Below are 22,226 nucleotides of genomic sequence, written 5' to 3' on the forward strand. Positions count from 1 at the left end.
ACTTGATTTGCATAGACGCTCAATCAATTTTAATCAATCTGCCCTGTGGGGAATACCCACCCAGAACCCCCATCAAGCCCGCTTTTAATGCTCAGCTAATTCCTTAATTCATTCTCCCCCAATCCCGATATTGGACGATACAAATTACGATTTCGTTTAGTTTTTAATTGAACATTTTTCGAAGGAAGGAAGGAAGGACTCCTCCACCACCACGCCCGTCGACAGAGGTAAAACCCACGTGGCTATTACGGGGAAATCGAATACGAGTACGGAAACGAAAACGTAAACGAAAACAAAACAAAACAAACACCAAACGAGGGAGTACAATTTAATCTACAAATTGAATTTCCCTACACATGGAGAAACGGCTGGAAGGTCCTTTTAATTGCCGGCCGACTTGTTTACATTGGCGAACCGGGATGTTTCGAAGCCCCTTGGGCACCACGAATTTGTTGGCTGTCAAATAAAACAAGACGCATCAAATTATTTCAAATTTATCGCGACAAAGGTGTCCTGCGGAATATACTGCAATGGCCTGGCAGCTGGCGATGCGATGCCCGTCGACGAATCAACCCTGCGAGATACCGAACAATCCACCCCGAGGCACAAAGCCAAACAAAAACTATTGAAAACTATTGTCACAGCCCATTCGAATCTCAGGTAGTGGAGAAAAAGCGAGATGAACTGGGATGGGGTGGGGGGGTGGAGGGTTTACATATTTAGCCACAGATTCGTACCGCAAAATGACAGGCCAACGACAATTAATGGCCATCCCAAAAGAACAGCTCGATTCGTAAATGTATCTAACACACAAAATGATATTTTGACACGCAGCCGTGTAAAACTTGCAATTAACTGGCCCCCCAAAAACGAAAAAAAGAAAACAGGAAAAACCAAAGAACAAACGAACCATAGATACAAACGGATTGTGTATCTTTTGGCTTTTGTGCAATTGTGGGTTAATGGCACTTTAAACTGAGCTCCACACCGAAAACCGCACAGGAAGTGGACGGAGAGTATCTCGTGGATACGTTCTGTCTTTGATTCATATTTGGCACGCAATAATGCAATCTACGAACGACCGGGAACGAGAACGAACAGATAAAATCTGGAGATCTTAGCCGCTCACAGATACATTTAAGTGGCACAACCTTTAATCGGATATTTTGGAGGTTCTTTTCTGGTGGCAAAATACGAACTAAGAACAATATTACATTTTCCATAACATAAAAATGTGTTTAGCTTTCTTTACTATATATACTACATATATAGTTTAGCTAAGGAATCTTTTCTTACAGTCAATAAGGATTTCACTTTTACAAGAAGATATATTAGCATATTTCGGAGAATATCTTAGCTTACCTTGAACAAAATGCTGTTAAAAGGGAAGAAATTGAGAATGAGAAGATAAAATCTGCAGATACTCTCATCTTTCAGATACAATTTTCAAGCACCTTGAAAAGGCGATTTCTTTGGCTAGTATATGACTCAAAAAGGGCGTTGGGGCGGGGCCATTATAAATCATACCGAATGTTGCTGAAATTAACGAAACGCGGAGAGCTTAAAATGCAATTTGGTCGATGCAATTAAGGGGCGACCATGACTCAGACAAAGGCTACATTCCCCCAATACCACCCCCCCTCCCCACCACCTTTTTTTGTATGCCACGCCTCCTTGGAAAAGGGGGGAAGGGCGAAAAAGAGCCACGCCAAAAGAATACAAAAGCGTCGACTGATTTTTATCAACTAACCAAGCGTAACGCAGACAAACACTTCCTAAATCACTTGAGTGCTCCGCTCTTCGCTCCTCGCTCCTCGCTCTTGTCTATTTTATTTTATTTCGGAACAACCCCCAGAAGCAACGCTTCCTGTGCCACATAAAACATAAATTATTTAATTTTTTCCCTCTTACTTTGGTGGAGCTTGGCATTTGTTTTTTTTTTCCTGTTGGGGCTGCCTTTGCCGCTTATCGGAATTCTCGATGGCGACGGCGGCGGCGCTTAGAATTCGAAAATTATGAAACACTTCGGTTCGGCTCCTTCTTGCTTATTTATAATATATAGTATACGCGAGCGTCTCTCTTTTGCCCTCGCCGGCTATCATTTACTTCATTAATTTCTTTATATTTATTTGGCTTTTGTTGGCTTTCTTTCGTGGCCCAAAGATATCTCTTATTCTGCACTCGAATTTCATTGAGCTGTGCGGCAAGTATCGAATTTTTGGCGAATTCAGCTGCGGGCTGGCAACTGGAATCGGGGCTCAAATCAAAAGATCTCGCATAAAAGGTTTCGGTAAATTGATCTGATGAGGAATACCCCAACACAGAGAGAAATAAGCAGCTATATTAATCATTGATATCATTATTTGCCAATATCAAAATTGAATATTGCGTCTACATTAATATTTAGAGCGATTATAATGAGAAACCCATTGGTTTTGCTCTCTGTGTCCTTCAAAATAGGTTCTGATATCTTGATAAACGTGTGTATCCTTGAAACGAGGTAACGTATTGATTTCCTATATTATACAATATTTGATGGCTTCATTTTAATTTCAGGTTCAACTACATTATTATTGCTTTACTAAAATTAAAATGTTTTCTTGCAGAAATGCATTCGAAAATATCAATGAAACTTTTAAATATTATTATCATAGTAAATCATATTAATATTGGTTTGTAAAATCTTTATAAATGATTGTGGCTTTGGGATCAATTACCAAAAATTCGATTCTCTATTCCAGCTTCAGTTTTAGCCTATCTTCTTTATGGTTTTTTTTTCGGAATGGGAATTTTTTTGCATCTAAGTCCCCGCACACAATTCAATCAAACTTTGGTAAGGCCAAACTTTATGACACCCCAACTTTCGGGAGGAAATGAAAAACTCGCGGCATATGAAGAAGGCTAAAAGGAGAGAAGTCAAACGTTTTGCATGGGGAAATGGGCGAAAAGTCAGTAGAAAGAGACAGAGGGTCGGTCTCCGAAGAAAGAGAGAGGTGTATTGGGGAGTAGGTGGCACAGCGACAGGAATAATAAATATTCAGTTTAAGTAAATGGGCTTTTATCGCGCATCTCTGGGGTGCCATAATTTGCCATTTTTGCCAGCCTGTCTGCGTTCTATTTTCTGCCCCTGCTTTCCCAGTTTTTCCTTACATTTTCCTTCGTTTTTTTTTTTTTTTTTTTTTTTATTCCTTCGCGGGTAAAGGGAGCAGCAAACTGCCTGTAATTGATTCAACAAAACGACGCAAAGGTGCAAAAGGGAAACAAAAAGCGAAAACTTGGCGACGAGGCAACAACAATTATACGCATAATATATTTTCAGTCATAAATATGCAATGTGTATGTATGTAGATATACGTAAACAAACACGCGTGTACGTTGGAAAATAAAAATTATCAAAACCAAAGTCACGCTCAGAGCTGCAAAAAAAAAAAGGGAAGAAGATGGAAAACATTGCCCATAAAATGTGAAAAATTTGCCCTGGCATCTTTTGTTTCAGCTTCTTCGCATTTTTTTGTCGTTTTCAGGGGGAAAGGCAAATCACTTCAGCGAAGGAGAGGCAACAATTTAGCTCATTTATTTTTATACATTTTAAGAAACAATAAACCAACGGCCCATAAAACACAAGCCACCAAATGAAAATGATTTAAGGCGCACGAGAATTATTTCCTTGGAAAAGTTCAACAAAATAATTGCAACGTTTTGTTGGATTTTGTTTTTCCCGCCGGTGATTTATATTACCAAGTGCGTTTCCATGGCCAAAGCAGTGTTGTTAAGCGGTCAATTTCAAGAAAAAAATTCTTCTCAACATAGGAACATAACTTATATTACTGGACCTCGTATTTGCCATAACTTTGTGTTTCCAACTTAAATGTGACTAGCTAAAACACTAGTCACCCAAGAACTCATTCAATCCTAATTTTACCCTTTTTCAACACTATTAGGATTCATCGTTGGTTTTTTTTAAAGGATGTGTTCAACTGTTTTTAACTATTTTATGCTGCTAACCTTTTCATTTTTTTTTATATTTAATGCTCTCAATAAACCATTTCTTTTACTACCTCTGCACTTCCCTAAGTAGTGTTGCACAACTATTTAGAACGCATTCGTGAACTTTGGCAACATGCCGCTGTTGACTGTCACTTAAGCCGCCTGGAAATGGAATTGAATTAAGCCTGCTTTGGCCATGCAATTAGTTGGCTCCGTTTTTTAAAGCCGAGCGGACAGGGAATTTGTCGAGCGATCCAACTTAGAACTGGCATTAGTGGAAGTTTGGCAACTCCGCCGCTCCGGGAAAAATGCATTCGCTGTCATTTAATAAGTTTTCTGCGCACTATTTTGCACAGCAAAAGCTTTTCCTTGTCAGACTTTAAATCCGTTCCATATTATGTATATGTATTTATTTAGCTGTAGATTTTTCGCGACAGGATGCTGAGCTGGGAATGTTGAAACTTGAAATTTAATTATGCTGCCTGCGTTTCGCTTCGGTTTGTTTTTACTGCTTACTTTTGCGCTCCGCTCCACCTACAATTTGCAGCAATGTCTTGAGATGCAGGCGAAAACACACAGCAGCCACAGCCACTTGACTTCTGGAGTGGCACTTTCCCCCGGCATTTCAACCCACTTTTTCCGTCCGTCCGTCCGTCCGTTCGTCCGTCCGACCGCCACTTCTGTGCCACTCGCACTCGAAATGCTTAAATGCTAAACACGCCTGGCAAATTAGCTCCTTATTTGCCCTTTTATCCTCAACAGGTTTGCCCCGTAACCTAAAGCCCCCAATCCCTAACCCCCAATCCCGAATCCAAACTCCACATTCACACCAAAACTGGCTTATCAAATTTCCAAAACTTTCAATTGCACTTCACAGCTCGAGATGATATTATTACTCGATTTGATTGCATTTCGATTCGATTTCATCTAGGATTTCGTTTAATTGGTCTCCGGGAAAAGCAATTTTCGTTGTCTCTGAAAGATTTACGATTTACGATGCACCCTTTTAATCACCGCCCTCTTCTTTCCACACGCTCCAATTCATTTGAAAGCGATTTGTGGGGATTTATGGTTTGTTTGTCTCATTGGCAACTTGACGCATAAATTTCCAATAATTATGGAAAATAAATCTAGCCCTCTCTATATCTTCGGCTCGCCGTCTTGTAGTGCTGTGTAAATGCAAAATCAACAAGAAGAACGCGAAATCAGTCAAGTATTTTCCTTATTTCATTTTTTTTTTCTCATATTTCTTTTATTTTCAAGGCAGAGGAGCACAGTTGTGCTGATTCACACAGGTAAAAACACGGGGCGAGAGGTGTGAAAACGGTTTTAGAAACAAGTTTGGAAGGGGGGGGCGGTGGAGCAGTCCTCGAGTGTTTGGAAAATAAACGATGTTGTCTATGACAAGGCATGACGGTAATGACCAACGCTGCCGCTGGACCAGAGATTCGACTCCTTCTTGGCCAGCACCTTCATCGGCTGCTTTTTTAGCCGCGTCATTGTTGCCAAGCTCCTCGGCAGCTTTGTTTTTGATTTACTTATACAAAAACACTGAGACAAAATCAGCAAGCGTTTCAAAAACATTCGAAAATAAGTTGAAAGTATACCAGCTCGAAATGGGGATTCATTCAACTATTTTGTAGTTTTATTATTATTTAACCAATATGAAAATATGATTTCCGTTTGCGAAAAGACATACGAATGAATGAATGACAACTAAAATCAAGTTAATTATAAAGAACCAATCCAGGAATTTAAAATTAAATTAAATGGTATCTTAAATTTACACACACATAATTGTGTTGGCGGTATATCTTTGGTAAATTCAAGGATAATTGTAAAGATAATATGTTTACAACAAATATTTGTTTGTTAGAATTTGCTTTTAATACAAAACATCTTTCTGTAATCTCTAGAACTTTATTCTATTGTTTTAGAAGTCACATGTTTTTCGCCAGTGCATTTTGCACATATTTTCGCAGGCATATTTTTGTTTTGGGAATTTTTCAATTCAAGGTTTTGGCCCGGTGTGCTTCGCACCTTCACTGAAAAACCTCCTAGCCCATCCCTATCCCATCCCTCGTTCCGTGGCCCCGCCTCCAGTGTTTTTCAACGTGTTTCCTCTTCCTTGGGTTTTTGTGCAGCATCATGGTCCCAGGCCCCGTGTTTCTGGGTTCCAGGTTCCAGGTTCCACAGTTTCTGAGTTTGAGTTTCTCAGTTTCCTGGGTGTCTGAGTTGAACTGAGTTTCTACGAGAGGCTGCTGACTGACTGCCTGCCTGCCTGCCCGCCTGCCTGCCTGCTATCAATGGCAAAACCTTTTTGGATTGTTATTTTTGCTGTCTGCACTTGTGCGAGGAGCCGGAGAATCGGGCTGACTGGCATCATAAATCATCTCAAGTGGCTGCCGTCACTGCCGCCGTCGCAGGCCCTCCAAATCCTGGCATTTCGGTTCTTGTATCTATAACTATAACAATTTGCAAGTGTAGAGCCCAGATATACACACGGCCATACACTCATCGCGCGGACTGTCAGTCAACACTTTAGACATTTTCGTTGCACTAATTTGCGCACTTGAGCGTATTATTGTTGCCAGTTGATGATGCAGAAGATACTGGTGCTGTGTTTTAGTCACAATTTTAATTTGAAAGGGGCATTTATTATAATTTGCTTTGGTAGTCGGGCACCTTGGAATGGTACCTGCTATGCAATCATAAGAATTATTGTTGCACAACAAATGTAAATATAGATTTTTAAACTCATTTTTATATATATAGTTTAATCTGGAAAAGGCTACTTAATACCTGTATAAGGCACAACCAATACATAAAGAAAATACAAATGTACCTACAAATTATAGTTCAAACAATTACGCTGTTTTCATTACACATTACATCTTATTTCATTATTGTATCTGCGGCACTTTATTGAGTGTTCTCTTTCATCTAAAGATACAAATACATCTGTTGTGCCTCAGATACAATTTCAAATTCTAAAAGAAGCCCTTTCTCACAATTTAATCCGGATGGCACAGGTACCTCGAGATACTTCGCTGCATCCATGAGATACATTTTCTTTTTCGTGGCGTTAAACTGACAACAGCTGTGCGGCACATTTGCAAAACGATGAAGGAGCAAGGAAAGAGGAACAGATAAAGATGCGGGGGAGGAGGAGAGCAGCAGAGGATTTCGTCAAGATTGCGACCCTCTGATTTCTGCACTTTTCGAGCAGGTTACCACCATATATATATATATATATATATATATTGTACGCTTATAAGCCCGCTCTTCCACTCGATTTTATTGCCCCAGAAATGTGGCAACAGCGCCCTAAACAGCTGCTGGAATTCCTAGGGATCGTTGTATATTTCACCTGAGAAACCCGAGGAGATCACGATTGAAACTGATATTTCGAATTGGTTCACTTTGAACCTGGCCTCTCGATCGAAGCTAAGAGGTTTTGCAACAGAATTTTCATATCAATTCAAGGAAACTGGATTAAAAACACCAGTTTGTATAACCAAATTTTAAGATAAATAATAAAAATTAGTAAAATAAAACTCGTATTCTAATACCAACATATATTTTTACTTATTAAGATATCGTTTCTTTTGCACTTTAACACTGATTTGCTTTTTTGTGTTTATAAACATAGAAATAATGAAATAATGGGATTAAACACAAATTTTCTAATGTATTTGAAGCAAGCAAACAAATTTTTAAACAAGGCATTCATTAAAACTAAGGATAAATATTTTGTTTGTAAAAAACAATATCTTAATTTATCTATTGGTTTAATAAAGAATTTGCTAAAGCGGCAAAACTTAAGAGTTATTAAATCGGTAAGCATTGACGAATCGCATTAATCTTAAACAGTTTAGTTTTGATGTATTTTTGTTAATGGCAAATATTTCCTGCAGACTCACAATAAATGAAACTTAGGAAAGGTACAACTTAGTTATTAAATTTACGTGCACCACTTGCATAATCATCCGTCAAATGCATTTTCAATTATTATATTGCTTAATAAATTCGAACTCGCGATGAGACGAGACTTCGCATGAAATGAGTTCCCTTATTGGTGAATTTATGGACCATAAAGATCCCATTCAATTAAGCTTAATTTTACAAAACTCCAGCTGATTGAATCGAACGTTTTCGGACTCTATCAACAATTTGCTTAATTGCAAAACGCCACGAATCACTTCACATTGTCCCAGAGGAGCTAACAAAAAAAAAAGGGGTAACAACAAGGGGCGTCTCGGGAATTATTCTTGCCTCCCGAGATCGGCGGGGTATATAGGCTATATATGCCTATAAATCCATCCGCTTTCGGGGCCCGTTGATTGCCGTCGGCATTGATTTATGGCCACAAGCGGCGAAGATCGCGGATGCCAGCGATGGCCAAGAAAACAGCAGATACAAAGATACATTTTGACAACACATGGCGAAGTCATAGGGAAAAAAAAATGAGACGACGGCGGAGCAATAACCATTTGCGTTTGTCCATTAAACAAATGTGCAAAAACAAAACGCCAAATGGAATTGTAAGGCAGCGGCAAAATAAACAAACCGGCCCACAAATTGGGCAACATTTTCGAACCGTAGAAAAAACATTAAACACCAAGCACAAAAACTAATGAATATAAATTATTAACTATGTTGGCACTTTGGCTAATGTATTCTTCTTCTTTTTTTCTGGGGCTTCCCCCGTCGAAAATTGTGTTACTTTTTAACACAAAATGTGTTTAAGGGATGTCAAAAGTGTTTGAAGTTGACAGATGCATTTATTTACGACTGTCAAAACATTGGTTTACACTGAGTTATTGGTTAAATGATTGCTAATTTGGGTTTAGAATAGGATTCCTTATGAAGACTTAAAGTTTCTTTTGTTTGATACTTGACACCAAGAGTTCTTTGATATATTAGTTAGTTTATTTATGGAAAACTGTGTTTGTTGATAGAATATTAGGTTAATATTTAAGTTTACCAAAAATTCGTAAATTGTTATATTGTTGTATAGTTACATACAAATTTTAGTTAAAATATATTTCCTAACTTACATTTTCCCTTAGTTATGTTCTTAACTTTTATTTAAAAAGTATAAATAAAGTAAACACCAATCTCCCAATTTTAAATAAAGTTCCCTGCGTTTTTTGTTTATTTGTTATATATATGTTTTTGTTGTGAAATTATTTGTTCTTTTAAAACTTTCCAGCAAAACTTTAATCCAATATTTCTATTCCAATCACTAATTTGCCATTTACATGTTTGTTAGTTTCCAATTAAAAAGTACAATTGTAGGTATTAAATTTGACAGAATTTTACAACTTCAAATCAGAAATGTTAAATCGAATACAAAAATAGTATACTCTATTAATTTTTTTTATAAATAAAACGGTAAATTTGCCGCAGAGGTAAATTTGAAATCGATTTGGTAAACATTTACTATTGTCTTTACTTTTTATTGTATGTGTCTGTGATTACACTCGTTATTTATTATTCCTATTTTATTCCTATTTTACCCCATAAAAAATGATGTTTTTTGCCCCCTTTTTGGGTTATTTGCATTTTGCATTTTTGGCAATTCACAAAAATAACAAAAGCGAACGGCGGACAAAAGGATGAGCGAAATAACACCGTTAGAATGGTAAAGCGTAACGTTGCACAAAGTTGTTGTTGGTCTTTGATTTTTCACTTTTTTGGCCCTTTTTTTTGCGTTTTTTTTTTTGAGGCCAAGGAAAAAGGAAAATCTATTTCATTGTTTGTTGTGTTTTTGTACTATATACATATAGTGACCTACATTTTGTTGTTTTTTCCAAAGCAATTGCACTTGCAATTTGGTAGTTGTTTTCGCTTCTTTTTCTTATATTTTATTTTGTTGTTTATCCAAATAACGATGCTGCTCAGTGGTTGTAATCCGTTTTATTTGATGTTTTGTTTCAAGAAACTTGCATTTTCTCATTGGTTTTGTTGTTTTGCGTTTCATTTGTGTTTTTTTCTTGTATTTTTTTTTGCACTTTAGCACTTGAAAAAAAAGTGGCGACAAAACATAGAATAAAATATATGTGTATATCGGAGTTAAAACGATAAGCGCAAATCAGGAAACTCAATGAAACGAAATCGAAATCAGAATGAATAACAAATCGAATTTTAAAACAACAACAAATGGTCCGCAAAACACTCACACACACACGCAACGCAACGGGGATATTTGCAGATGCACACGGGTGCGAGCGAGAGGCTGCGATACGCACGCGTTTACACACGGAGCCGCATGAAAAAAAACACCCGAAATAACGGTAAACGGCCGCGAAAGAACCGTTCGAGTTGGAGCTGAGTCGACGAATGGCGTGATAAAACGCAGGATGCGATGATAAACCGAATCGCAAAGCGAAACGTGACAGTGTGACCGCATCACTGTGAGTCGGCTAAACTGTTGAGAGTGCGAGTTAACAGCGAAAGAGAGCGGGTATTTTCAAATCGCATAGACTTTCTCATTTCATCCCTCTTCTTAACATTCTGTTAGTGGGGCGAGAACAGGATTCTTCTAACATTCTGTTAGCCGCCACAGGTTTCTGTTGTTGTTTGCTCACAATTTTATTTTTTATTTAATTGGCTTGTTGTTCCTTAGGCAGCTGTTGGCAGTTGATAATTGTCTAAATAAATCATAAATAATAAGAATTTAAGTAAAAAAATATTTAAACAATTTTGTTTTATTAAACTCCTGTCTAACAGTTTATATTAAAGCGCGAGCCAAAATATTTATTTATTCATTTAGAAATGTTCTTTAACTCTAAGAAATGTTTTAGATATTTTTAATCAACATTAATAGAGATAAATATCTAGTTTTTGTTTGTTATAAATCCCTAGAACATTTATGTTTTATGATAATGTTTAATGTTTTATGTAACTATTTACTTTTCTCTTAAAACTGTCACTTGCTCTCTTTCCTTAACTTCTCCCTTAACATGTTCTCCTTAGCCAAGCTCCTCTCACATCCTGCCTGTATAACAGTCATAACAGTATCTCTTATACCACCAATATAAAATGGTTGCCAACTTGGATTATTTTTCGGAAACAACTTGTTGAAGGATTTGCATTTTTATCACATTTATTTGGCTTTGCCATAAAGTTTTTGTTTTTAGTTTGATGTCTTAATATTTTGTGGTCTTGTAATTTGCATTTCTCTTAAGCCCTGTGTGAGTTTTGTTTTTGCCTGCCAAAGATTAATTACTCGCTATAAAACGAGGAGTGTTATAAATGGCGATCGTAACTTGACACCTCTTGAAAAGCCCAAAAAATATAAGGAAACAGTTACAACATTTGGGCGCATTTCTCACAGCCCAAAAACGAAAAAAAAAAAAAAACAAAACCAAAAACAATAATAATAAGGTCAATCAACGGACTCAGCGGGCGGCGACTGCGCTGCCGGCGTCGCTGTCAACAGCTGTCGCGCATGCGCATACAACAAGGAAAGAGACAGCAACAGAGGTGGTGAGATGGCAAATGCACACAGAAAAATTTGTGCAATGACTTTCAATGGTGTTTTATTTAAATTTGTTCACTATAACAACTTTGAACAATTTTTTCTTGTAGCATTTTTGAGTAAAACTCAATTAGTACCTAAGTCAATGGAAATAAAACCAACTTGTTGACTCTTTAAAAAAAAAAACATCAACAACATATTATTATATAAATATATTGTTAAAAAAAACAGTAATGATAAATAAGCTACTCCACTTGTCATCAAATATCTTATAACACAACATTTAAGAACATTCAAAGTTGACAATTTTGAATTTTATGACTTTTCGAAATCGATCGTAAAGATATATTATTGTTTTCAGTGCACCAGCAGCAGATTAATTGCAGCGTCGGCGGCGTGAATTTATGAATTTCCCATGAGTGATGGGATCTCACTCCAATTTTTTTTTTTTTTTTTTGAGCGCCACTTGAGGCAAAGGAAAAGCCAGACAACATACTCGTATTTTCAAATTTTCCCATTTACTTTCATGTTTGCTGCGTGGGCCCGCATTGTTGTTGTTTTTTTTATAGTATGGTTGATAGTTGGCCATTTGTTATTGGTAAGCTGATCCGTTACGCTCGCTGGATATATCTTCCGTAAACTAGGGATAGTCCAATCACGAAAATAATGGATAACTTTCAGCCATTCATCAGAGCGATTCAATGAAAACCATACTGTTCAATGGTAGTTCACAATGAAACTGTCCAAAATAACTTTATCAATATCGAACGCATTTTGAAAAATATGTTTTTAATTATTTTGAAACAAGCTGTTTTCATTTTATTGAACTTTAGCAAAACAATCATGAATTTATGTATATTTTAAACATTTTTTGTCTACTTTTTAAGCCACTCGGAAAGTTTGTTTAGTTTCTAATTAGTTTAATTATTAATTAATTATCAAAATTGTTCGTGTATGAAATTAAATGTTTAGGTCTTAATAGGAATAACCTCAATATATTGGCATTTACTTGTTAATTATTTTAAAAAATATTTTGAAGTGAAAAAAGTATTGAAAGGACACATTAAATATGAAATCAATATTAATACCAAGTAATTATTTGCTGATATAAATTTATCTCTATACTTAAATATCTTAAATCTATCTAGTTAAATCTTAGTTAATTATTAATTATTATTATTTTGACACACACAAGTGGATGGATGTCTTGATTTAATTAACCCCTGAGTGAAATTGTCAACCGTTTCCGTTTCGAGTTCCCAGGCCAGCGTTTCGCTGCCGATTGAACTTTCAACTTTGTTTTGACATCCAGAGACAAATTCAATTAAGCCAAATCAGTCGGTAATTAAACAATTGAATATAATTACGCGAAATTATGAGCGTTGCGCCGGCGAAAGAGAAGGGCCTCGTCGAAAAAAAGCCAAAAATAACAACGAAGTGAGCAAAAACATGCTGACGAAGGTCTTGTCTTCGAGGTTTGAAGGTCTTCTCAGCGACCGAGGAGTGAAGAACCCAACTCAGTGGGACGTCGGAGTGGTCAACTCCTACTGCTTTCGTATATATTCTTGTGCCATCATCATCTCGAACCCACCGAGATCCCCATACCGTCCATATACACCATATCGTAGTATACCATCCATTTGTTTGCCGTGCCACCTTTTCAACTCCTTTAATGAAGTGGATAAGCAAACTGAACCCAGTATCCCACTGAGTTTGTATCTGTATCTGTATCTGTAGCTGTATCTCTAGCTGTATCTGTTTCTTCTGGATGCCATATCGCCTGGCGGATGTGTGTGTACAGTTATAATTAAGTGATACACATAAACGGGCGCCCCAGACTTCTTCGACTTCGACTTGGACTTCAACTTGGACTTCAACTTCACTCACTCACCAGCTAATTCGTATCCCAGGTCTCAGTTGCTGTTTAATGATTGCTTTCAATTAGTCTGTTCGTTTTCCTCGCCTTTTTTGATACCCGTCTCTTTTCGGTGGTTTTTTCAAGGTATACCATATTTTTGGATTATTTCAGTGTTTTTGGGGATCATATTTCCCTAAGATTGAGTGGTCAATTCACACTGTTCCTGCTCGAAAACAAATCATTTTGGTTTGTTTTTGATCTATACATTTGATTAAGTCAATCATTTATTAAGCAAGCTGTTGACTTTAATTTATTCAAGCAATTTGTTAGGCTATATTTATAATTATAGGCAGCTAAGTTTTAAATGTAAAATTTTGTTATGGCAACAAATTTCATAATCATTTTTTGTATTTAGGAATCAAATATAATATATTTGCAAAACCACTAAATACACACCACACTTCTAAGGGTATATTAATATAAAACATTAAATAATCTTACTTTATAAATAAAAGTAGTATGTTACTTATATTTTATGAATACCTATTTATTTCTGTAAGTACATAACCATTTATTTTTTACATAACATATGTTAATTAATCAATATGATATTTATAGAAAGATATCTTAAATTGTTTTTAAATTATTGATGTTCGAAAGTATACTAAAGTTATATATCAGGTATTTCTAAGTCGAAGCCCTTTCGCTATAGTCTTCTGTTCTTTCTGACAAACAAATGCGAGAACTACAGACAATCGAAGCCAGTCACTCAGTGAGACACTCACTCAGTTCCTGACTCACTCACTCACAGACTAAAAGTGCGGGGGCGTTGGAAAGGTTTTCGATTATTTTGTGTAGGGGCTGTGATTTAAGAAATGAAAAAACCAAAAAAAAAAAAAAAACGAATGAGTCAATCCGGTATAGACCTTTTAAGTGTTTACGCTTGTTTTATTAATTTCCATCATACATCTTCGACTGTCAGCGATCATGAACATCTTTGACTTTGACTTTGCCTTCAAAGTCTTGCCACATTCAATGATCACTCGTTAACGATCTGCCAAAGTAAAATTAAGACGAAAAAAGCAAATCTATTGCAATGATTTTAATAATACTTTATTCCATTCGGGGTAATAAGGCTTTGAAAGTATTTATACTGAAAGAGACAACACGTTGAAACCGATGACTTTGTATCAGTTTTGAAAACAAGCAAATTTGAGGAGTTGAAAAATGCTTAAAAAGAAGTCTTTAGCATTTGGAGCTACACTTTTGGAAGCTCCTGCCAGTGGCCATTGGCTGTCAGTTATCTTCGGAACTCGGTTTCCGGTTGTCCCGACAGTCCGAAGAGTCCGGTGAGTACAGACCCAGATCTGCCAAAGACAACTGGGCCGGATGACGGGCACAGTGCAGTCAATTGACCACTAACTGTTGCAGGACTCGGCGCCAGTCCATGTACTTCGAATTTGTGGCAGCCACAACGTGAGGCAGACAGCTTAAGACGCTGCCCGACAGCATGTCCACACACTTGCCGCACTCAGCGAAAAAAAGGGGGATTTTGTATTTATTTATTTATCAACAAAAGTTTGGATTTGGATATGATATTCTCGTAAAATCTAAAATCTTATTAACCTGAGATAGATGATATTTTCTTTTTTAATTTACAATTTGAATATAATTTAATAAAAAAGTCAAAAATAAATACAAACAATATAATATAAATAATATATCATATATGTATGATAACATTTGTAAAGAAATCTGTTCTGTTCCCCAAAATTAGGTATGCACAATAATATTCTAGATTTCCTGCTGATATTTTTTATGGTGCAGGATAACGTTGAGGGGACGACAAGTGGGAGTGGGTCAGGATGAAGGCCGTGTCGTTGACAGTCGTCATGCGCAGCTACTTAGACGGACATAAAATTATGATTACAGCAAATGCCACATGCTCCACATGCCACTCCCCCTTCGAGGGGGAGGGAAAAAATAGGGCGCGGCGAGGGGGGCCGGAAAAATCCGAGGCAATTCATTACAATAAGCTCACGAATATGCCATAAAAATGGCAGCTCTCTTTCTGCGGCAATGCACTCGAAGCATGAAATTGCCAATTCCAATCCGGTTTTAGTTGTAAAAACTTTCATGATCCCCACATTAATAGAATATGCCATGTACTCCGCTCAGTCAGCCTACGATAATCTCTCATCTTTTGGCAAGGCCATTATGGATTGTTCCCACCGCAGAGCAGCGCTGGTCCTGGATCCACTTTGCCACGCCCACAAGGACCTACGTCCTTTGTGCGATTATCTGTTGAGTTCGTTTCAAGTCTAAGAAGTCTTAGTGTCAGCATTAAAGGTTAAATGCAGTGAGGCTTTCCTGAGAATCACACAATGCCACACTTAAGCCTAGGAATCTCGTCAGGACATTCAAAAGCCCAAGAAAATAATTATATAATTGCATACTCCAAAGCAAACAATTATATAATATTGTATTCCATGCTATTAAATAATCTTCTCTATCTTTTGATTACAATTTTACAAAGAGCATTTAAAAGAAACTTACAAAATATACTTTGAATACGTTTATATTTATCGTTTAAGTGTGTTCGGATTTTATTATCTGAAAATGTAATTTAAATTTAAACCTTATTTAACATAAATAAATTGCTTTTATATCAAATATTTTAGATCTAATGTATTCCACGTTAATTAAAATATTTTAAAATTTAATATGCAATTTATATTTTATATTATGATTTAATAATTAATTCAGTTCATATTCTTAAGCGCTATTCTCATAATTTCTTGTAATGATTATATTAATTATTATATTATGAATGCAGTAAAATCTCTAGTTTTAACTTAATTAAGCCATTTTCCAAGAGCCAGAAGGAGTTGTGTTCCTTTCGGTACATATCTTACCCACTACCGATATAATTAACCGGCCCAAAATCTCCACCACATTAAGACTCTCTTATTTAACCCCCTTCGCAGTAATTTAGTGTAAACAAACCACTTGACTAAAATTCACTCATTCCCCCCACACTTTCTAAGCCTCAGCCCATTGTTTGTTCGCCATGGTTTCCGTTTCCATTCAGCTTCAGCTTCAGCATCAGCTTCAGATTCTGATTCAGATTCAGATTCAGTTGAATAACCGATGCAGGAGCTTCTGGAGCTACTCCGCAATCATTAGCTGTAACATTAGCGTCTGTCTTGCGGTGAAAACTTTCGGCTACCTGAAACGCTTTTCCGCCTTTTCCGCCCTTTTCCCCTTTTCCCACAGCCACCTTTGGAAAATCCACCGAAATGTGCAAGAAGTACAAGTCTCGTGGAGAAACGGCGAGAGGACGAGGGAATCCAATGGCAATGGTTGAACCTATAAAACCACGTAATCTCCAAGCGAGTTCTTTAATTATGCTACACACAGCCAACTGGAACTGCAATTGGAACTGGAGCATCAGGTGGCAGGTGGCTGCTGGCTGCTGGGAAAAGCGAAGGAAAAGCGTAGGAAAAGCTGGCCAAAAGGAACGGGGGCGTAGCTGGCAAAGAGGGCGTGGCAGGACACACAAACAGGCCTGAAGGACGAGAAATCCAGAGCGGAGCAGAGCAAACAAAATGTGAGGCGAAAGCCGCTTACAAAACCGCAAAATGCTACGGACATCTTTTTGCCAGATGGGATGTGAGGGGGAGGAAAATAGCCCCTGAGTGGGTGGGGGAAATGGGGGAAAATGGGGGGAAAAATGGGGGACAAAAAAGGCGAATCCAATGGCCACCAAAGGCAGCCATTTTGAAGTTTGGCGCTGCGGCTTTGGTGTCTCCACATCTGCCTGGGATTACAATGGAGCTGCACTTGTAGATGAGATACGAGACTGTGGAAAAGGCTCCGGAAAAGACGGGAAAGGGACGGAGGAGGGAGCCACTGAGAAAGAGACCGATAGACACACAGACAGACAGTCGGTCGCCGATAAACAAACAAACAGCGATCCGGCGAACACGGATGCCAATGCGAAACCATTTTGCGGATTTAATTGCCGTTAACATGAGGCGAGCTTTATTCCACTCGGCACTACTCCAAAACACGTAGAAAAATCCAAAAGAAATTATTCAAAAATCTAACGATATTAAAATCTAATTTCAAAGAGTGGTAAAAAAAATAATAGTTCGTATACAGAACAAGTTTTCTTTTCTTAAAATTTTTTTTTCTTATTAAAAAGCTGTATTGTACCCAAAAGATTTTCAACAAAAAGATAGTGTTTTTTGTTACCCATATTAAAGCGCCAAATTTGTTGAAAATTTTGTTTAGGTTCTCCAATATTTTTAAGTGCATCTGTTGCTTTTTGTCTGAACGGGTTTTGGGTAACATGAGCTTCAAAGAGTGCTGTAGTCCAGCCGGAGATTAGAGGGCAAACGTTGACATTGTGGAGGTTCCTTCGGAGCTGTACTTTCACCCACTTTGGTCACCCTGAAAAATTCCGCTTGATGGATTTAAGTCGGGATTCGATGACAGAAACAGCACACAGGGCGAATAATCCACAGAAAAATATTCCCCCGAGTTACTGTATATGGAAAACAAGTTCTTATTAGTAAAATCCAATCAAATTAAAAAAAAAAAAAATGCAATATAAACTTCAATTAAATCAATTTAGTAAGTGACGTATTTATATATGTATTCTAATCCTCAGAATTTGTTTTTCCGGGAAAATTAATTTAAATTGGGTTGACTTCAGTTAAAAAAAAACATGCAGAGTCATTAATAAATATGTTATTTCATCACAGGAAAAAATTTTCATAGATGAGCGAAGAAATATTTTGGCCAGGTCCACAATACGGGAAAGATCTTGTGGTGAATAAAATAACATTGTAAATTAAAGTTTACAATATTGATAATATTAGAATTTATTGTATTTGCCAAAAAATGTTTATCAGATCCCAAGCATAAGTATTCATTGTAGAAAGTTCTTTCATTGTATTAAATTAGAGGCCTACCTCCCTTAAATGTCAAAGTTACACATTATTTTCAAAAGTATTTTGAAAATATATATTTGTATTGCACTTACCCATTTGAGTCGCCTGGTGAATGGGGCTTAAGCTGCTGATCTGAGCGGAGGTTATCGCTGATAATATAATCTGTAAGAAAATAACAGAGAAAATTCAGAATGAAGCAAGGACTTTTAAGAACAGTCTGAAAGCTTTCGAAACTTGTCCCAAGCTTTTACCCTTAACAGAAATGTAACATTCCCGTGGAGACTCTGTTAAAGGAAAACTTGTTCAAAAGGACCTAAAGCTTTCACTTCGAAAAACATCGAAGTGTACCCAAAAGCTTAGGACTAAAAGCTTGAGGGATTTTATGAAATTTCCCTGCTTTTTATTTCCTAGTTAAATTTAATATTCCCCTTTGTTATTTAAATAAAGAACCATAAGATGGAATAAAAGTTCAAATCATACAAGAAATATTTAAATATTTATTTAAATTTATGAATATCTTTGGAAATTTGATGTTACTGTGAACTAACATAAGCTTAATTTCAACAACATATTAAGCAAGAATGAATTAAATTTTGATATGTAGTAACGTTTCTGAATTTGTTTAAGTTGTAAGCATTTCTCCAAAGGAGCTTTCTCCTGACACCCTCTCATTGGAATCAAATAAATATTGAAGACACCTGTCTGCAATTTGAACTCAGAAAATATTGACTGATTTTTCTTCCTTTAGTACTTTTTCTTTGAATAAATCATTATTTTCAATAAAAGTTAAGCGAGTGCAAAAAGGGACGTCGGTACTTATTAAAATCATAGATTGCAAAATTAACAACTGAAAAAATGCCACAAAATTTAATATCATATTTAAGTCCATAATAGCTGCGAACTAATTGAAGAATTCTGGTTTAAAAAATACATTTCTGACATAATTAACAACATAACAATTGAATTAACTCTCAATAAATAAAATAAAAACTAAACAATATTTAAGTGCGAAGTGATTTTTTCGTTAAAAATTCAAAAATTGGAAGAGCTTGAAAACTTGATATTAAAATGTCTTAAAGTATGCAACAAAATATTTTAAATCTAAAATTCTTTGGCATTTATTTTGGTTTATCCATTTGGTGCATACTTTTGGACACTTTTTCAAGTATGAAATCACTTTGTTACTTGTTATGGTAAAATAGCGAACATTTAAAAACCTTTTCTTTATCTTATTAAACTTAGCTTGGTAAGTGAACTCACCCTTTTGCAGCTGACTGGTGGGTATGAACTCCTCGTGCTTCTGGTCGCCCTTCTCCTCGTACTTGAGCTTGTAGTCGGAGTGCTTGCGTAGGGACATGAGGAGCGACTGGGTGCGCGGCGGTATTTCCGGGGGCGCCGGTTCCGGCGGCGGTTCCTCCGACTCGCCGCCGCTGCTGTAGTTGCCGTTGGCGTTGCCGTTGCCGTTGCCATTCCCGTTGCCATTTACGTTGCCCATGTCCAAGTCCACATTTAGGGAGCCCAGGACGAACTCATCGTCGCCGCTGTCCTCCGGCGGCAGCATTTGCTGCTTCACCGCGGCAATCTGTTGCTGCTGTTGCTGCTGCTGCTGTTGCTGCTGTGCGATTTGCAGTTGCTGGTGGGTCTGCGAATCGCTGCTCGAACTGGTCATGCCACTCAGACGATTCAGTGTGTTGCGGTTGCGATGACTGCGATTACTGGAGGCCGCCGTAGAGGACGAAGCCGATGTTTTCAGGATGTTGTCCAGCGTGTTCTCCTCCCCCGAAAACTTCGAGCTGAGGAAGGGATTCGTGCTGCGCGGCGTATTGGCAGTGGCTGCATTCTGAACGCTGCTGCCACCGCTGCTGCTGCTGTTGGGAAACAGGCCCAAGTTCGCGTTCGATTGGTATTTGCCCGCCGAAACGGTGGAGACCAACTTCAGTGGCGAACCCATCGAGGAGCGCTGCTGGTGCGGCTGGGCGTAGGTCACCTCGGGGGCGGTCGCCACGGGGGGCGGGGCATCGCCCAGGGGCGTGTCCTCTAGGTGACGATCGCGCTGCCTCAGGTAGTCCGGTTCGCAGTCCGAATTATAGTGCTCCATGCCTGCAAAAATTAACAGACACAAAACACAAAAACCAATTTAGTTAAGTTCAGTATGGCAATTATGCCTATTAAATTAATTAAAATATTTATATTCCCACCACAACAAGCTTGACCGCTTTTTAATAACAATTCTTGTCAATTAAACATTATATTTTAATCAGGTTAGAAACTTTGTAGCTAAAATAAATATATGTAGAGTGTAGTGCAATTGCTTTTAAGCTTTTGTTGAAAACACGAATTTTTTGTTCGTTCTTATGTAGGAAATTGGGCAAAACAAGAGTAGAGGGTGACCTATCTTACACTCCCTTTACTAGTTAACAAACATTTTTTGTTGCCAATTCTCGCATCGTGTCAACAACAATTTTTTCAGATTTGAATGCCAACCTGCCAACTTTTACTATGAATTCAGCGAGATAGGACATTCCATTATTGGACCATTTTTTACATTGGTAGGGCAAATTAAACAATCCTCAACCCTAATTGACAAATATTTAATTTTACTAATTTTTAAGTTTTTTCTTCGAAATATTTTCATTGTTATGGTCCAAAATATATATAAGATATATTTGGTCGAAAACCCGGGATATTTTGGTGGATAATAAAATATAATATAGTACAGTTGCCATTGAAACGATTGAAAAATTCTTATATATATTTATGAAATCGAATATATAAACAAGAATATATAAATTGAAGCTTGCGGAAACTAATAAACTACTATTTCCAATTGGTGGTTTTTCTGGCTTTGGCTCTTTAATCGACCAATGAAAGTTGATTGAAAAGTCCAACAAATCTGTGAATTTAAGAGTTACATGCTTCCATGTTCTACTACACTGCGATCAAACATTTGAACAGCTCTCTGCGTAAAACAAAATGTGCAATTTCCACGCCGCAGGAATCCACTTCTATTTGTTTTTGCTGCATGCAAACTGGCAGACTGCCAGACTGGCAAACTGGCAAACTGGCAGACTGGCAAACTGGCAAAAAAAGGGAAAGCTGGCCTTTCAATTTTCCCGCAAAAGTAACGGCCGGCAAACAATTTGCGAGGAACCGTCGCGTCCGTCAGAGCGTTATTAGGTTGTAAAAAATGAATCGTAAATTGCATTAAATATTAACAGACAATAAAATGAAAGGAAACAAATGCAGGCGGCCCGTAAAAAAGAGCGTTTGCCTCGGTAGTCGCTGCGATTTGCGTTTTATGCTTCGATTAAGTTCGCTCCGGGAAAGTGGGCGGAGTAGTGGGCGGGAAAAGCGTTGGGGGTGGCGGAAAATCGGACGAAAAAGTGGGGCGAATGGAGGGATAACGTCGGAGAGGATGTGCCATTGTATCGGCCATTAGGCTGGCGCTGCCAACTTGATTGTAATTGAATTGCACACTGCTGACGTTCGCGGTGCTGCCATCGGAGTATTGTCAAGTACAGTGAAAACTCGCAGTTAATGCCGTTCATTTTATATCCTTGTAAAAAGGATTTAATATGTGTGCAACGTAGTTGCAATCATTAAAGGTATAAGGGATCTAGTAGCTTTTATCTTAAGCTTAATAATCTATAACGTTTATCTCTGAAAATCTAAAAATAATATAAAATTTGTATATAATTTCAAATTTCGAAATTCCTTAAGAAAAGATAAAAACAATACAAACAAAATATGTGAAACATTCTTAGAGATGTTTAGGTTTTTTCCAGGCAGCATTCACTGTGGCTCATCGGTTACATCGGGCGATTTGCTGAATTCAATCAGAGAAATGTCAGCAGTGCCCACATCTGCCTTCACCGCTAAAGCCCCGCCCCCTTCCCGCCGATTTGTCTCAGCATCTTGGCCAGCTCCATTTCAATGG

The 22,226-nt window shown here is 37.5% G+C and overlaps 1 protein-coding gene across 5 annotated transcripts in view; it reads right to left on the reverse strand.

Moving 5' to 3' along the window:
• The window catches only part of LOC108149959 (teneurin-a), a 156,848-nt gene that overhangs the window by 133,488 nt on the left and 1,134 nt on the right, over window positions 1-22,226 (reverse strand). For 3 of the 5 annotated variants that reach the window (XM_017277876.2, XM_017277877.2, XM_017277875.2), the window contains exons 2-3: window positions 19,550-20,389; window positions 18,382-18,451 (exon numbers count right to left, since the gene is read on the reverse strand). In XM_017277876.2, the coding sequence (XP_017133365.1) occupies window positions 18,382-18,451; window positions 19,550-20,389 (910 nt within the window). Of the gene's footprint in view, window positions 1-9,787; window positions 10,389-18,381; window positions 18,452-19,549; window positions 20,390-22,226 lie in introns of those variants that run through there. The other 2 variants (XM_017277878.2, XM_017277879.2) reach the window with 2 other exon arrangements.

The sequence above is a fragment of the Drosophila elegans genome, unplaced genomic scaffold, assembly GCF_018152505.1.
Source record: "Drosophila elegans isolate 14027-0461.03 unplaced genomic scaffold, ASM1815250v1 contig_149, whole genome shotgun sequence".
NCBI lineage: Eukaryota > Metazoa > Arthropoda > Insecta > Diptera > Drosophilidae > Drosophila > Drosophila elegans.